Source organism: Capra hircus, chromosome 7, assembly GCF_001704415.2.
Source record: "Capra hircus breed San Clemente chromosome 7, ASM170441v1, whole genome shotgun sequence".
NCBI classification, from domain to species: Eukaryota; Metazoa; Chordata; class Mammalia; order Artiodactyla; family Bovidae; genus Capra; species Capra hircus.
In genome coordinates, this window is record NC_030814.1 from 41531130 (window position 1) to 41549653 (window position 18524).

The 18524-nt window shown below is 47.5% G+C and overlaps 1 protein-coding gene across 3 annotated transcripts in view; it reads right to left on the reverse strand.

Moving 5' to 3' along the window:
• CYFIP2 (cytoplasmic FMR1 interacting protein 2) overlaps positions 1-18524 on the reverse strand; it is a 135565-nt gene that overhangs the window by 34016 nt on the left and 83025 nt on the right. For all 3 annotated transcript variants that reach the window (XM_018050112.1, XM_018050113.1, XM_018050114.1), the window contains 3 exons: positions 6156-6299; positions 4380-4470; positions 3408-3538 (listed from right to left, as the gene is read on the reverse strand). In XM_018050112.1, coding sequence (XP_017905601.1) covers positions 3408-3538; positions 4380-4470; positions 6156-6299 — 366 coding nt within the window. The remainder of the gene's footprint in view (positions 1-3407; positions 3539-4379; positions 4471-6155; positions 6300-18524) is intronic.

Consider the following 18524-nt stretch of genomic DNA (forward strand, 5'->3'; position numbering starts at 1 on the left):
TCAATTTATAGTCCATCCATTTTCAAATCAATGACATATTAATAATCTGTTTTAAAAAGGCAAGCCACACAGCAAGAGAAGGTTTTTGTACATATATACAGATATAGACCCAAACCACAGGACAAAACTCTGTAAAGCTATTAGAAGAATACAAGAGACCAGTGGGCAAAAGGCTTCTCATCTTATATTTTCCTGTATCCTTCCAGTTTTCCTGAAACTATGATATACTACTTGTATCATTTTAATTAACTTTTAGTCAATGATAATACATGAATATATATCCCTTATAAAAAATTCAACAATCCAGATACAGCAAACGTCTCTGTTGCCCTCTAATCCTAGCTCCCTCTCTAATACCTAGAAAAAATGACTGAACTATTTAGGATGATTTTCCCAGATTTTTCCCCCTAATGGAGGGTTATTTCGTGGGCTTTGTTTGTTTTGCTTGTATGGCACAATGTGTGTCTTATCATGGAACTCACTCTCTTTCTACTCATTGTTATGTCTTTCACCATTTTCTGTGTTGTATGTGCAAGACACCTTCATGCTTCATTCCAGTTTAAACACCTTTCCTCTATGGACATTTATCATCTCCTTCCTTCCTTCCTCCTCCTTTCTTTCTTTCTTTTCTGTTATTAGTCCTTCTATTTAATAAGAATAATCAAAGTCATTTAAATATTTATTCCTGCTTCATAAATTAAAAAGTTCCCCAAAGCTCCTGCCTCATTCTAGTCTCAGAAAGCACTGTCTTATCTTGGGGATTTCTCCAGCTGTCTAAGTAGAAAGCAGAGCTCACAGCCTCCCATGTGGCTCATGGGATCTTAGTTCCCACGAGGGGTTGAATCTGTGTCCTTGAAGTGGAAGCGCGAAGGGTCCTAACCACTGGACCACCAGGAAGTCCCAAGCCCTGATTGTTGCTCTGTCTCCTCCCCACTCAGATTCCCCTAAGGACGACGATCAGTACCAGAAACCCACGCTTTTGTTCTTTCACTTCTGCTACTGATGTGCTGTGTGACTTCAGGTGAGTTACACCCTCTCTGATCCTCCTTTCCTAACATGCATAGAGGAGGTTGGGCCATATAAACTGTTGGGGTCTCTCTCAGCTCTGAAGGCCTTTGATGTGAGTGTTCTGTTGACCGCAGTGGTATTTGCAACTGACCATGCAGGCAGGGATGCCTGAGACAGGATTTCCTTTCCTCGTAGCCCCGTCCACAGTCTGCCTCTTGGGGGTCTGTACGTGGGAAGTTAACTGATGCTCCTTGTGCAGAACAACTCATGACAGACACTGGGAACTGGGCCCTCAGGGACCTGCCCTCCCCCACCTGCACGTCTCCTCATCTTCCTGAGGCCTTGAGTGGTTTCTCCTGTGTGTCTTATCCTTGTGACTTCTGATGGCTATGTTGCCATAGCAACCAGGCCCGCTGAACCATGTTTAAAAACCTGTTACCATGAAGAGGAACACTTAGTCCATTTTGAGGGGAACAGAGAGGCTATTACTCCCCACGAAATAGACTGTGTTTCAGAGACTGTCAGGAGGGAAGGGTCCAAGAGAAGAGCTGATCCAGATCCCCGGCTGCAGACACGAGGCACCGATGTGGACAGGGCCGGCTCGCCGCAGCTCACACGTCCAGAGGACGAACCCTCTCGGGCTCTCGTTCTGAGTCTGTGCTCTCACTGCTTCCTTGCCGCCTCTACCTCCACTTCACCTCCTTCCAAATTCCTCCTCCTTCTGCCCCTCTCCCTGTGCCTCCAAGACGACCCTGCCAAACTGGACAACTGCAAACAGCCTGGCCCTTCACTCACCTTTTGGCTGCTGCTTCTCCAAACAGCGAAAGGGCCTTTAAAACAATAAATCAGAATCCGGCCCCCTCCAACCGCTTACAGCATCCCGAGGCTTCCCGAGGTGCCCCCTTGGCCCAGGACTGAGGCCCCGGCCTCTCCCACCTCAGCCCCAACCTGATCCACTCTGCTTCTTCACACCAGCTCACTCCAGGGTTCTCAGCATTTCTCAGAGACCTCATCATCTCCAAAACCAGCACATGCTTCCCAGCACCTGCGACTCGCGAGCTATTCTGTTTCCCTGTTTATTCTTTCACAGCACCTACCCTCTGCACACATGTCTCTGGTTGTTTACCGCTTCTATCATCACCCTCTCCAGAATAAAAATGGCAATTATTTGTCTGTCTTATTCATGGCCACTGACCTGCCACTTAAGGATGCACCTGGCAATGAGCAGGTTCTCAATACCCTTCTGCTGAATGTGTGTGTGGACAGAGGATGGCAGGAATGGATGCTGAAAGATGTTCCTGCTGCGTCCTGAGAACCATGCCTTTCCTTCCACAGCACTGGCTCTGCCCATTCCCCTGTGCCTAGAGGGCCAGGCCCACCTGTGGACGCCTTACGGGACCAGAGCTGAGTGGAGAGCGCTGGGAGGGTGTGGAGAACGCAGCCTCCATGAGCAAGCCACGAACAAGCTCTGTGTGGTCCCGAGATGCAGAAGCACAGGGACTCGTGTTTTTGCCCATTAGCATAATTCAAACCAGTTATTTAGCTCTTACATGTCTTGGGGCTTCCCTTGTGGCTCAGCTGGTAAAGAATCTGCCTGCAATGCAGGAGACCTGGGTTTGATCCCTGGATTGGGAAGATCCCCCGGAGAAGGGAAAGGCTACCCAGTCCAGTGTTCTGGCCTGGAGAATTCCGTGGACTGTATAGTCCATGGGGTCGCAAAGAATCAGACACGACTGAGCAACTTTCACTTTCATGTCTAAACTGCTTGCAGGGTGAGAATCCCTGTCTTCCATGACAACAAACGAAGAAAGCACTATGTGCTCTCCCCTCAGCCCGGAACAGCTGTCCCTGATTCTCCATGAGGCCAGTTCCTGATCAGTTTTCAGGCCCCCTCCTCAGGGAGGTCCTCCCCTGCCCTCAAGACCACACTACAGGTGTACCCTCCAGATGTGGCAATCGTCCCTCACAGCGCTTGTTCTGCCAGTGAAAACATCGTTTCCGTAGACACTTTTCAGGGCAGGTCTCCTCTCCGCCACTCAGGACATTGCACTGCACCCCCCAGCACAATGCCTGGCCTGTGGTCGCGAGGAGTTATCTTGTATCTGACAAGGGAATGGAAACCCAGACTCTGACAGACTGCCGGGGCCCTGCTGCTAGTGGAAGGGGGGCAGTGGTGGGGAAGGCCAGGCCCCTCTGACTCCAGGACCTGCTTCTCCCAGTATCTGGGTGTCAGAGAGGTCTGAATGGAAAGGAGAGGAGCGCGTGCCCGCCCTGGAACAGCGCACAGCTGAGTGGCAGGGCTCCCAGGTGGGATGTGCTGGAGGGGCCTCGGGCATCTGTTGCAGTGGGGGGACCCTTCTAGCCTGGAGACACGCCAATTCCTGGGGCTAAGGACTCACCAGAGCTTGCTCGATAAGCAAGCAGAACAGGATGGCATTGCCCACCTCCCTCAGGCTCTGGAACACGTCAGTCTTGAGCTCTGCGTATTCGATGATGTCCTTCAGCTGGTGGTGAAAGAACTCCAGGATCCCTGGGAGGTGCAGGGGGAGGGTTAGTGGGAGGGTCATGCTAAGCACTGTATCTGCAATAGCTCATGTAACACTCATAAAAACACCCTGGACCAGGCACTATGACCCCTCTTTTCAGATGAGGCTCAGAGAGGGTAAGTGGCATCTCCACAGTCACACAGCCAGTAAGTGGGGCAGCTGGCAATGAAAGCTAGAGCTATCGGCCCCAGCCCTTTCCTGCTCTGACTCACACTGACCCAGCACCCGGCATCTTGATATTTAGGAAAGACACCTGGTACTAAACTCATAGTCTCCACCCTTCCCCATCCCCCAGGCTCCAAACTCATTCCAGGTGCCGTCACTATCAGGGAAGGGAAGACTGGCTGACTTCTCTGCCCAGAGATTGAGTGGTGAAAACTCCTATTTCCTGACTTACCTTAGAAATGCCATGTTATGCCACGCCTGGGGCATCAGTCTCCTCCAAATAGACACATGAAGGAAGGAATGTGGATGTGCTGAGCTAAGGAAGACCTTTACAACTAAACCTCGCTGCTCACAACCTAACGGTTCTCACATTTGTGGACCTCTTCCAGCCTCCGGGCAGTGCTGTGAAGCAGACCCAGCGGGCACCACTTATGTTCACTGATGGAAGACGATACTCTTGTCAGACAAATCAGGGGGATTAAAAATGGTCCAGGGCAATTTAATGGCAGAGAGAGGGTGCAAACCCAGTGTTGTGATAGCCTGCTGCCATGTCAGTGAAGCAAATACTTCAAGGCAGATTGCCAGAGCCCCCTTCCACCGTGGGATGGGTCTGGATTATTTTCCTATCACCACCCCCGCTCCTGGTTCCCCATCACCCACCTGGGGAGCCGTACTCATGCCGGGGCAGACGGCATATCTTGGGCATGACCTCGATCAGTGTTTTCACGTACTGGAGGATAGTCCCTTGGAGCTGACAAAGGAAGAGTACAAGATGAGTGAGTAATCCACGGCTGCTGCATATGAGTGTCTCGGGGCTGAATGCTGGGCCAGTGCGGGTGTACAGGGGTTCAGCTGAGACCTGTGGATGAGTGCTATGGATTGAATGTCTGTTCTCCCCCCGAATACATATGTTGAAACCCTGATCCCCAGTATGGTTGTATTTGGAGATGGGGCCTTGGGAAGGAATTAGGTCATGAGGGAGGAGCCCTCAGGAAGGGATTAATGCCTTCAAAAGAGAGAGGAGAGGGAGCAAGAGAAAGACACTCTCTGCCACGTGAGGACACAGGGAGAAGACAGCTGTCTGTGAAGGAGGACGCTGCTCACACGCCGGCTCTGTGCTCTGGACTTTCCATCTCCAGAACCATGAGCAATGAACATCTGTCACTGAAGCACACAGTCTATGCTGTATAAGTCAATGTATGTGTCCCAGCAGGATCTCTCCTAAGGGAGTGGGCCGGCCCCATCGCTCTTTGCAAGGGAACGAGGGCCTTTATAAGACAGAAGAGAGGACGCTCTCGTTATCCCCTTGGGCTCATAGACTTCAAGGAGGGGCAGTTTCTAGGCATGGGGTCCTTCCTGGGGTTGGGGCACTTACATGAGAGCTAAACGAAGATCTAAGATGAAATGGGACCAGGGAGCTATGAAGATTGACACATCATCTAATTTACGTGCAGAAAATGCATGGTTCATTCATCCCTCCCGTGTCTGTCGTAGACACCTTTAATCAATTACCACATTTTCTTCTTTAAATTTAGCTTCACAACCTAGAACAACCCCTCATTATATACAGTTGCTACCAGAGGACTAAAGTTAGCAGCCGAATTCTGCTTGCTATTCCTGACACAGATATGCTTTACTTTATTTCTCTTTCATCATCTCAAACGTTCAAGAAAATCTTATTTAAATGTTCAAGCCTTGCTGCAGTGGTGTCCTGGTTAAATGAATGCTCACATGACCATACTTGGTGTGGATATAGAATGATGGCAAAGGGATACACAATTCTAGGCCAGTATCAGTGTTCAGCAAGAAATCCCAAGGGGAAGATGCGTGGTGACTGATGAGTGATATCTGCCAAGGCTGTGGGTGGAAAACACGGCAGCACATGTGTCGTGGATTTGTCATGCTCAAATTAGATACTGCAGCACAGGAGGCGGGTATGAGTGGTCATTGCGTGCGTGCATGCTAAGTCACTTCAGTCCTCTTTGTGACCCCATGGACTGTAGCCCACCAGGCTGCTCTGTCCATGGAATTCTCTAGGCAAGAATACTGGAGTGGGTTGCCATGCCCTCCTCCAGGGGATCTTCCCCACCCAGGGATCGAACCTGCATCTCTTATGTCTCCTGCATTGGCAGGCAGGTTCTTTGCCACTAGCGCCAGTAGGCCTTAAAGTCAAACTCAAGATTGCTGAATTCAGTTAGCAAGTTCTAGGAGGAGCTCGGCATCAGAAAAGAAGAGGCAAAAAACCGCAGGTCAGAAAATGCATGAAATGTTACAGGGTGATAGGTGAGAGGAATCAGGGAATAAGGGAAAGCATTCCCTGGGTGATTCCTACAGACAGAGCTGAAGAGCCTGTTACTGGATTTTTCAGGCCAAGTTAAAAAGTAAAAGCAGGCCTCATTGCTCCCCACTGGGCCCCTCCCAGGGCCCCTTCCTCACCAAGCTTTTGACGATCTTCAGCAGTTCCTCCATGACCACAGCAATGCCCTGGTAACCGAGGAGTCTGCAGATGGTCTTGAAATGCGGGGGCCCCACAAAGTTTCTGTAGGAGCTGTAGATGTGGCTGTAGGCGATGTTGAGAGGCTGGAAAACAGAGGATGTGGCCAAGTCAGTGGCAGAGAACTGAATGCACACTACATGAGTCCTGGCAGGAGGTGTTTCAATCACAGAAGGATAGAAGCTTGACATCCTTGTTCTCTCACTGGGGAACCCCTATGAATACATCTTGCAAGATGCTACTAGAGAGTGGCGGTCAGTGACCACAGGACTGATGGGGCAGCAGTTCCCTAACAGAACAGGAGAAAGGGCCTCCAAGCAAATATCTTTTTATAAAATAGGACTCATGCTACACTTGACTGTCCACACACAAATCAGCACTTTCACTCTTGAGCCACAGGGCAAGGGTAATACAAATGCTTTTCTTTCTCTAGGGGCATTTTCAATGCTAGGAACTGGCTGGAAGAACCTTGGTGAAACCTCAATAGCTGATTCATCATTGCCTTCTTTCTACTTCGAGGTGTCTTCATCTATCACAGGGTGAGGTCTTGAGAACCAAGAGGCCTGAGGGGCAGGAGACCTCTGCCAACCACGTGGGAAAACCATACAGGAATTTTGAGCCTCAGCTTCTTCATCTATGAAATGAGTGGGTTGGATTAGAACATTGGTTTTGAAGCTTTTCGAGTAGCAATAAAAAATTTAAAAAAAAAAAAGATGTCACAGAAATAAATACAGGAAACAGACCAAAGCTGAGATGTTCTGATTCGGTGCTGGTTGAGGGCCCAGAGCCCTGACCACTGAAGGGCCACCTCCACTGTCCTCCGGACCCCATGAGACGCTGTTGCTGAATGAGTGGAACCTCTTTAAGGTCTTTCTGTCTGAGAATACAGGATCAAAATAAAGGGCTCTGAGTTGGTCTCACTTAGCTAGGTGAGACGGAGAAGGCAATGGCACCCCACTCCAGTACTCTTGCCTGGAAAATCCCAGGGATGGTGGAGCCTGGTGGGCGACCGTCTATGGGGTCGCACAGAGTTGGACACGACTGAAGTGACTTAGCAGCAGCAGCAGCTAGGTGAGACACTGAAGTTATCAGTGACTTTGTTTTGAAATGTTCCCACTTATGGACCACCTTATGCCAGGCTTCATGAAGCCCTCCAAGTGCAGTTTCAATTAATTCACACAACCCATGTATGTGATCTGTGATCTGTACAATTCTAGGCCCCATTTCACAGATGAGGGAACTGAGGCTCAGGGTGGTAAGTAGCTTGCTCAAGGTCACACAGTTCATAGGTAACTGAGCCCTGTCTGAACCCAGGTAGTTATGATCCCAAAGCCCAAGTTTTTAACCTCTGCCTACAAAGGTGAACTTTGGAAGCAGAATTATTATATAAACCCTAAACATTTTTTTTTTTAAGAAAAAACTTCACTTCTAACCTTTAGATTTGAGTACAGTTCTCCTATCTGGAATTGTAAAAATCTTGTATACAGAACATGCAAATATGTAAAGACCACATCTGTAATCTATTAGCTGGCTAATTAGAAATCCTACATGAATTAAAAAGGAACTGTGGTGGTGCTTCTGGAGTTCTGCAAGATTCTCAGCTCCGTCTGGAGCCATCAGGGAAGATTCGATTATGTTCAGCCTAGGTTTTGCATCAAGTATGTTTTACTACATTCTAAACTTCACAAACAAGCATCACAATCACGGTACCCTCTAATAAGAAGGATACACGAGGAACACAATTAGAGTGTCCACTAATAGCAAGAAATCGTGAGGAATCACAAGCCCACTCATCCAACAGGCTGAATAACAGTTCTCTTGCTAAGTTAATGCCTATATATGGAGAGGCTTGGAGTTTGAGAGTGGAGATGGAAATGGCAACCCACTCCAGTATTCTTGCCTGGAAAACCCCATGGACAGAGGAGTCTGGTGGAGTCAGACATGACTTAGTGACTGAGCATGCGCACACAGTGTGAAAAAACAGCGCTCTGCACTCAACACTGGTGTGTTGTCACAGTAAAACTCTGCCTGAGCCTGGAGGAGGGACACCTTGTAGGTAGTTACTATAGATTTCTAAATGGGGTAGGGCAGGAGCAGTGTCTGTGGGGAGGGAAAATGTAACTGATTAAAAAGCATGATGTTCAAGAGGCTGATGATCAGCAAATCCTGGAGTAAATAACTTGTTGAGTTTGATATAGTCAACCATGGAGCCAGGCCATGTAACTTTCTGTGTGCGGAGCAAACCATTTTAGTGTCTCTGTAACCGGCCACCCTGCCAAACAGACAGGGACCAGAGAGAGGGGAGTGAGGCACCAGGGCACACGTGGCAGAAGGGGCTCCCCCTCCCAAGTGAGTGCATCTCAGCTCTAGCTCTGTAATCAAAGCCCACTCCTTAGTCTCCTGCCCCCTCTCCAGGGATGAGAGGGGGGAAAAACAAACAGCAGACACACCATCGCTTCCCCCTGGTGGTGGCTAGATGATGGAAATATCCCACACATTGACTGGGTTCTTGACTACACACATGTATACACGTGTCAAAACTCATGAAACTATATGCACACATGATCTGTGCATGTTACTGACTAAACGGTTGTGCCCTCACCCCCTAATTCTTTTGTTGAAATCTTAAATCCCTATTGTGATGGTATTAGGAGGTGGGACTTTGGGGAGGTAATTAAGTCATGAGGGTGGTATTCTCATCAATGAGATTAGTGCCCTGGGAGGAAGACACATGAAAATGCTCTCTCTCTCTCCCCCTCCCCTTCCTCTCTCTCTTTTTCCCTCCCCACCTGCACCTCCCCTCTCTTCTCCACATGTACTAGAAGAAGGCTACCTACAAACCAGCAAGTGGGCTTTCATCAGACATGGAATCTGCTGGCACCTTGATCCTGGACACCCCAGCCTCTAGAACTGTGAGAAATCTTTGCTGTCTAAGCCACCCAGTTACTGTATTTCTTGTTACAGCAGCCTAAACAAAGACAGTGCATTTTATTGCTTATGATTATACTTCAATAACAAAAGGAAATTAAAAAGCCCACTGGGGTATATCATAGTCCAATTCACTTCCCAACATTTGCTTTCAAAGATTAAAAAACAAAAACCTGATTTGAGTTTCCTCCCAAAGAGACTGCAGCTTGAGCCCTCACGGGCACAGGAGAGGGATGGCTGGGTTGCGCTCACAGTCCGAGGGGTACCACATGGACTCATCCCTAGGGGAGCTTCCTCCTCACCCTCCCCACCTGGAGCTGGGCCTCTCCTCTGAACCCAGTGAAGCTCTGAGCATATTCAGTGTCTTTTTCAAATACCCTGTGAAGGGAATTTTTGAACAGCACAGAACTTTCAAGTGGTTATTCCTAGAGGGGACAGAAAGCAATCAGCTACTTTCTTCCCCTGTATGATTCTCTGACTTCTTTTCTTGCTTTATCTGAGTCCAGAGTTATTTACTGGGGTGAGCACAGCGGAGTTCAAATTCCAGTTCCATAAATTTACTAGCTAGATGATCCTGAGCAAATTATTTAAACTATCTTAGCCTTGGTAGCTCAGACAGTATAGAACCTGCCTGCAATGCAGAAGACCCGGGTTCGATCCCAGGGTCGGGAAGATCCCTGGAGGAGGATGTGGCAACCCACTCCAGTATTTGCCTGGAGAATCCCATGGACAGAGGAGCCTGCTGGGCTACAGTCCATGGGGTCGCAAAGAGTCGGACATGACTGAGCAACTAACACGTTCACTGTTTTTTCACTCCCTAAGTAAAGATAATACCAGCTCTGGGAGGATTGTACAAGATTTAAATGAGGTGACATACATACAGCTCTTAGCATGGTACCAGGCACGCTGGAAGCACTGGCTGAAATAAGAGCCCTTCATATTCCTTTCCTTTGGTAACTGGAAAGTAAAGACTAAGAAAATACAGCTTCCTGATCAAATTTCTCCCAGATGCTTTGGCTACAGTCACAATTCTCTGAATCTGGAGAGCACATCTACGGGGTAAAACTTCGTATAACACAGTGCATATCCTACAGGGGGACAGATGTGACAGAGGGCAGAGTTGATACCAGCTGATGGAAGATACCCGCCCCCCCCATGCAGATTTTGCTCAATATTTGGAACATTATAAAAATAGGAGCTGTCCAACAACAGACTGCACTGAGTGGAGACTGAGACAGGGGGATGTTAGGAGGTTGCTCTGCCTGGGACAGAGGGTGGGAATAGATGTGCTATTAACTACCCGCCCCGCCCCCCCTGCCCCAAAGGTGCAAGCTCCACTGCGGTCTCCCCTGTGCTCATCCTTCTTAGCAGCCTCCTTAGCCACCACTCCCACCCAAGGGGCTTCTAACACAAGGTTCCCTTGGCACTTCCTGGCAAGCACAAATAAAAATGGAGTTGGGTAGATGGAAACTCTTCAGCAGCTCTCGTCAGAGTTTCAAGCAGAGAAGAAGAATTTTGGAATTGTTTAATCACACACAGGGCTGAAAAAAGTCCCCCTTACAAACCCACACACAGGAGGCCTCTTGTTGACATTCCTCTATTACTCTTGGATTCTGGTCTGGACCATTCAGGCCTCAGTTGATGGCCCAAACTCAGGAAGGACCAGCATGAAATGAGCAGAATTCAAATCCTCCTTCTAAGTGAACAAGGTCCCCTCATTCCCCAACCGCCGCCCCCCACCCCATCCTCCCAACCAACACACCACACCCATGCAGGTGGAAACACACACACACATGCTGGGAAGTACATGCACACACACCCACAGGGCACCCATCTGACCTGCTGGTTCAGTAGGAGGCTGGGCCCTATTGAGAAAATGTGGGAATATGGGAGCCGGGGCATTTTCTGAGGTTTGGCAAGGAAAAACAGGAATGCAACATGACTTGAGACACTGGAAACTTGCTACAGGTCTCTATGTAGAACCAATCCTGTTAACTGACTTGGGCTACAATCAATGCCTGCATTTAGAACTAATTATGTACCTTGAATTATGTACCTTGTTTAGGATGTCTTGCTTAAAATTAAGCTTTGTTAAAACCATCTTGCTCACAATAGATACCTTTATGAGATCTCAAGAAATAATCCTGATTCAGGAATTGGAGCCATAATATCAATGTGTGACATAGATGAGTATTTGTTTAAAAGTGAAATAGCATTTTAAGGAGAGAAAAAAAAGCTGAGTTGATCTGGCAGATTCCGGGCACTGTAATAGTCTCTATAAGTGGACTTTTAAAAAAAATTGTGGTAAAATATTCATGACATGAAAGCTACCCTTTTAACCATTCAGAAGTGTTGTAGATGGACTTTTAGTCATCAAGTGTCTATCTTTCACCAGATGATAAACAAGACCAACCACTCCAAACAGGGAAGCCTGTTTATTTGGCAAATCAAATTTGCAAGCAATTTGCATCTCTGCTTTCTGGAATCACAATTGCTGTTTTCAGAAATCCCAAGAGGAATTAAAACTGTTTCTAATTTCCTGTTTTAGTTACAATTTCTCTAATGTCCCTTGAGCAATTTGCATGCCATCAGCCCACCAACACAAACATAGCTCTAATTCAGAGAGGGAGAGAGCTGGAGCTTCACTCTAAAACCTGCAGGTAAATGAGGATGCAGGTAAATGCATAAAACAGTAATGTCATTCTTGTTGGGAAGACCACAGAATGAGATGATTGAAAGAACTGATAAATCCTAAGTTACAGGTTCAAATCCATTGGAGGGAGTGGGTAAAAGTGCTGATGTTCTGTCTGTCCCTTTTTGACATCTGGTGAGCCATAGGGCTGGTTCTCCAACATCAGGGTGTCTTTTTGGTCTTCTCGGCTCAGAGTTTGAAAGATCCAAGTAGAGACCTTAAGAAATAACTCTTCTCCTGTTTTCTGTCCCATGAATAAAGTCTTTTGGAGAAGGCAAGAGGGAGAACAGGAACCAAACCCTCCTGTTCTGAGGTACCCTATCAACACAACAATATCTAGAGTTGCCAAAAGTTTTTTGGAGGAAACCAATGATGCTGCTTTTAAAAAATTCTGTACTCATATGATGATACACAAGTGTATCATAGTTTCCTGTTCATGAATCTTTTTACACCATTCCCTTGTAATTGTCCAGTTGTATTTGTTTCTCCACGGCTGCTGTAACAAATTACCATAAATCTTATGGCTTAAAACAACAGAAGTTTATTCTCATAGATCTGGAAGTCATAACCTAAAATCAGTATCACTGGGCCAATGTCAAAGTCAGCATGGCCACACTTCCTTTAGAAGCTTGAGGCAAGAATCTGTACCTTGCCTCTTCCAGCTCTGGTGGCTGCCAGCATTCCCTGGGTGGTGGCTGCATCACTAATGGCGATCTTCAGATCCTTCTGCTGAGATCTGGCCTTCTCTTCTGTGTGTGTAGCCTTCCTCTGCCTCTCTATTATGGGGACACTAGTGATGGCCTTTAGGACTCGTCCTGATAAACCAGGATAATATTCCCATCTCAAGATCCTTTACTTGATCATATATGCAAAGCCATTTTCCCAAATAAAGCAACATATCCAGGTCTAGGATTAGGATCTGGTATCTCTGGGGGCCATAAGCAGCCTTTGAGACCAGGTAACACAGGTATAATCATCCCCATTTAGCAGAGGATGAATTTAAAGCCCAAGTGAAGGACTTCCCCTGGTGGTCCAGTGGTTAAGAATCTGCCTGCCAGCACTATTTACAATAGCTAGGACACGGAAGCAACCTAGACGTCCATCAACAGATGAATGGATAAAGAAGTTGTGGTACATATACACAATGGAATATTACTCAGCCATAAAAGGAACACATTTGAGTCAGTTCTAATGAGGTAGATGAACCTAGAGCCTATTATACAGAGTGAAGTAAGTCAGAAAGAGAAAAACAAATATTGTATATTAATGCATATCTATGGAATATAGAAAGATGCTTCTGATCAACCTATTTGCAGGGCAGCGGTGGAGATGCAGACATAGAGAACAGACTTACAGACAAGGGTCGGGGAGAGGAAGGAGAGGGTGAGATGAATGGAGAGAGTAGCAAGGAAGCATATACACGAACGTATGGAAATGGATAGCCAACGGGAATTTGCTGTATGACTCGGAAATCGACCGGGGCTCGGTAACAACCTAAAGGGGTGGGAGTGGGTGGCAGGTGTAAGGGAGTTTCAAAAGAGAGGAGACATATGTACACTTATGGCTAATTCATATTAAGGTATGGCAGAAATCAAACCAATATTGCAAAGCAATCATCAATCAATTAAAAATAAATATAAATTAAAAAGTAGACAATAGTAAAAAGAGATTTCATCTTCCTATGCTTAATAAATATTAAAATATATAAAATCTTACACTTCATATTCACTTTTAAGAGTATTTCCCCTAATTTCCTTTTCCGAGAGTATATATACATGATCACCTGTGTTTGCTTATTATCTATCAAATGATATTTATCTTGATTATCTATGTTATCATCACTTGATTTTCTCTGAGAAACACTGTCCAATAATGTTGCAATAAATAATATGTGTGTGTCATTTAAAAAAAAGGAAAAAAAAGCATCCACCTGCCAGTGCAGGGGACACGAGTTCAATTCCGGGTCTGGGAAGATTCCTCATGCCTCAGGTCAACTGAGCTCATGAGCCACAACTACTGAAGCGGGCTCACCCTAGAGCCCACGCTCTGCAACAAGAGAAGCCACTGCGTGAGAAGCCCATGCGCGGCAATGAAGAGCGGTGCCCGCCCGCCGCAACTAGAGAAAGCCCGTGCACGGCAATGAAGAGCGGTGCCCGCCCGCCGCAACTAGAGAAAGCCCACGCACAGCAATGAAGAGCGGTGCCCGCCCGCCGCGACTAGAGAAAGCCCACGCACGGCATTGAGGAGCGGTGCCCGCTCGCCGCAACTAGAGAAAGCCCGTGCATGGCAATGAAGAGCGGTGCCCGCCCGCCGCAACTAGAGAAAGCCCACGCGCGGCAATGAAGAGCGGTGCCCGCCCGCTGCAACTAGAGAAAGCCCACGCGCGGCAATGAAGAGCGGTGCCCGCCCGCCGCAACTAGAGAAAGCCCACGCACAGCATTGAGGAGCAGTGCCCGCTCGCCGCAACTAGAGAAAGCCCGTGCACAGCAATGAAGACTCAGTGCAACCAAAAAAAACTTAGGAAACTTAAGGAAAGTCAGAAAGCCCAAGTGAAGTGAAGTGACTCTCCTGCAGTGAGATACAAGAGGATATTCTGCCATATCTACCAACTGCCAAAATAACAAAATTCTTCTGGACTGGGGGATAAATAATGTTGTATAGCCTGGGAGAGGTGCCACACAGATAAGATAGCAGGGTAGGGGCAGAAAGTCGGGTGGCGCCGCAGATGGTGTTGTGGGGCCAGGGCAGATTCCCCTGCTCGGGCCCCCATGTGAAGTGCTGGTGCCCTGGTATGGAGCAGGCTGAGATGCACCCAGCTTGCTGCAGCAAAGCCCTGGTTTCTAGACCCCAAGGACTATGGCTTCATGGAGAGGCACAGCAAGCGTAGAATGAACTTCCCTGAGGTCAAGTCAAGGCTCACACCAGGGCACTGTTTAGCCACCAACAACCAAATCAAAGAAAACATCACATCACCAATCTCCAAAGACCAAAACACAATTGAGAAGTTATTGGTATAATTTAAGAAATGATTTGTGCCACAATCTATATCACTTGAGAGGCTGTTTTATGATAGAACTCTACAATTCACTTACAGAATAACATTTTTTTTTAATGTTTTGACCCATATACTAATTTTGGTGACCAGTTGCTAAAGGTTTTTTACATTTAATATTACCCTTAACCCTAAGTGTCATGAACCTCCGTCCATAGTTCATCAGGCACTCTATCAGATCTAGTCCCTTAAATCTATTTCTCACTTCCACTGTATAAACATAAGGGATTTGATTTAGGTCATACCTGAATGGCCTAGTGGTTTTCTCTGCTTTCTTCGAGACCAACCTAGATAGCATATTCAAAAGCAGAGACATTACTTTGCCAACAAAGGTCCGTCTAGTCAAGGCTATGATTTTTCCAGTGGTCATGTATGGATGTGAGAGTTGGACTGTGAAGAAAGCTGAGTGCTGAAGAATTGATGCTTTTGAACTGTGGTGTTGGAGAAGACTCTTGAGAGTCCTTGGACTGCAAGGAGATCCAACCACTCCCTCCTAAAAGAAATCAGTCCTGAATATTCATTGGAAGGACTGATGCTGAAGCTGAAACTCCAGTACTTTGGCCACCTCATGCGAAGAGCTGACTCATTGGAAAAGACTCCGCGATGCTGGGAGGGATTGGGGGCAGGAGGAGAAGGGGACGACAGAGGATGAGATGGCTGGATGGCATTACGGACTCGATGGATGTGAGTCTGAGTGAACTCCGGGAGTTGGTGATTGACAGGGAGGCCTGGCGTGCTGCAATTCATGGGGTCGCAAAGAGTCGAACATGACTGAGCGACTGAACTGAACTGAACCCTAAGTGACACAGCTCTTAGGCAGGGGAACCTGGACTCCAGACTCTGGAAGAGGAAACACTTGTGGACTGTATTTCTCAAATGTAGCTGATTTTCTCCCGGCTTCTACCTGCTACTTTCAGGTGACTGGATATTCCCTCTGAGATCTAGTTCCTTGCCTGTTCCCATCACCTTGGAATCCACCAAATTGCAAAGTCCGGTCTCCAGCTCTCAGAGGAGTCAACCAACCACAAGGCCAAGAGCTATTGTTGACCACTCCTGACTGAAGATCGGCCCAAAGGGGAGATCGGCACCAAAGAGGCCAGCTGGGAGCTTGGGGTCTGGACCAACAGACCTCAGTGCAGGGACCTGCTCTGCCACTGCCTAGCTTTGCGATACTTGTCAAGTCAGTTAATCCCTCTGAGCCTCAGTTTCTCCCTTTATACAATGATGGTAAGAGGGCCTACCTCAAAGAGTTCCCCATGGGTAAAATGAGAAAAAACATGTAAAACACACCAAAATGTTCTCAGTGGTTATTTCTGAGTAGTTTGTGTTTGACTACTGTCTTTGAACTTTTTAATACTTTTTATGTACAACGAGAGACACATTTAAAAAATATAGCTGTTTTAAGGAGAGAGACTGGTTCCATATAGGAAAAGGTGTACATCAAGGCTGTATATTGTCACCCTGCTTATTTAACTTATATGCAGAGTATGTCATGAGAAGCGCTGGACTGGAAGAAGCACAAGCTGGAATCAAGATTCCCAGGAGAAATCTCAATAACCTCAGATATGCAGATGACACCACCCTTATGGCAGAAAATGAAGAGGAGCTAAAAAGCCTCTTGATGAAAGTGAAAGTGGAGAGTGAAAAAGTTGGCTTAAAGCTCAACATTCAGAAAACGGAGATCATGGCATCCAGTCCCATCACTTCATGGGAAATAGACGGGGAAACAGTGGAAACAGTGTCAGACTTTATTTTTTTGGGCTCCAAAATCACTGCAGATGATGACTGCAGCCATGAAATTAAAAGACGCTTACTCCTTGGAAGAAAAGTTATGACCAACTTAGATAGCATATTCAAAAGCAGAGACATTACTTTGCCGACTAAGGTCCGTCTAGTCAAGGCTATGGTTTTTCCAGTGGTCATGTATGGATGTGAGAGTTGGACTGTGAAGAAGGCTGAGCACCAAAGAATTGATGCTTTTGAAGTGTGGTGTTGGAGAAGACTCTTGAGAGTCCCTTGGACTGCAAGGAGATCCAACCAGTCCATTCTGAAGGAGATCAACGCTGGGATTTCTTTGGAGGGAATGATGCTGAAGCTGAAGCTCCAGTACTTTGGCCACCTATGTGAAGAGTTGACTCATTGGAAAAGACTCTGATGCTGGGAGGGATTGGGGGCAGTAGGGGAAAGGGACAACCAAGGATGAGATGGCTGGATGGCATCACGTACTCGATGGATGTGAGTCTGAGTGAACTCCAGGAGATGGTGACGAACAGGGAGGCCTGGCGTGCCGCGATTCATGAGGTCGCAAAGAGTTGGACACGACTGAGCGACTGAACTGAACTGAACTGAACTGAAGGAGAGAGAGAGGGAAGAAAGCATCATGCAGATGGCACACCTTGTCCATCACAGCCTCTGGATGAAGCTATAGCCAACTTAGGCAATGGCTTGTGTCCACGGACCTTGTCTTCTAAATAACAAGAGCCATGGGGTCGCAAAGGGTCGGACACAACTGAGCGACTTCACTCACTCACTCACTATTCCTAAGCCCAGCGCTCCAGAGATGGGTTCATCTTACTGCTCCAACATCATCAAGCAGGTCGTATTAATATTTGTCTTTTACAGAAGAGTTAACCAAGGCCTAGGACAGTCAGAAAATTTGTCCAAGGCCATAGAGGCAGGATCTGAACCCAGACTGGGGTCTTCAGCCACTGGGTAGCAATCAGTTTTGGGGCCAGAGCATGCCCTCTTGCAGCTATCCCTTCACTGCCACCTTCAGGGAGGGAGCAGGGACGCCGCTTTTGGCTGGTTTCCTCTGCAGTGACTTACTGCTGGTGTAAACCAGCCAGAGGCCCCCAGGCCTGACAGCTGAAGAGGACACCATTCGGGTGACTGCAGAAGGGTGACTGCACCCTGAAGGTGGAGACAGTGAGGAGCTTGGCTGGGTGCGATCTTCTGAGTCAAGTGTGCCCATGTGGCGTGTCTCACCCATAAGGGCTCACTGGGTGCTCTGGGTGCTGCTGGTGAATGGTGATGACCCAAGGGAGCAGGATGAGCCCTGGCCTTGGAGTCAGGGTTCCTTGGACCCGGATTCCCCTCTTGGCTCCGCCACTCATCAGTCCCCCGGCCTGGGGAAACCTTTCCTTCTCTTGGGAACTGTGAACCAAGAGGACATCTAGACCTCACATTCTCCCAGTGCCTCAGCTTCTCAAATAAAAAGCTCAGTGTGAAAAATGCCATCCAGGAGCATTAAAAATAAATTCTCGTTTTTGGTGGCAAAGGCTTGAGCTTCATCTTGTCACTCCACAGGTCCCCTAACTCTGGTATTTTTATTCCCCTCAAAATAACCTTTTCAAAAGGCATCTGCAAACTAGTTCACTGGCCTATCTGAGGAGGACGCTGTGATGCTCTGCAGGGACTCACCGTTAGCACGCATCACAGCAGATTCCAGCCAGACACCTGGGAAGACTGAATGTCACAGGAAGCACAGAGCAAGTGTCTAATTGATGGACACCTGGCATCCCGACACCCCACGTCTCACAGAGACCCTTGGCCTGGGCAGGGTCTGTGACTCACTGGGCAGCTTTTATAACTTTTTGATTATCACTGATGTGAATCAAAAGGAGACCTTGGTGGGTTCAC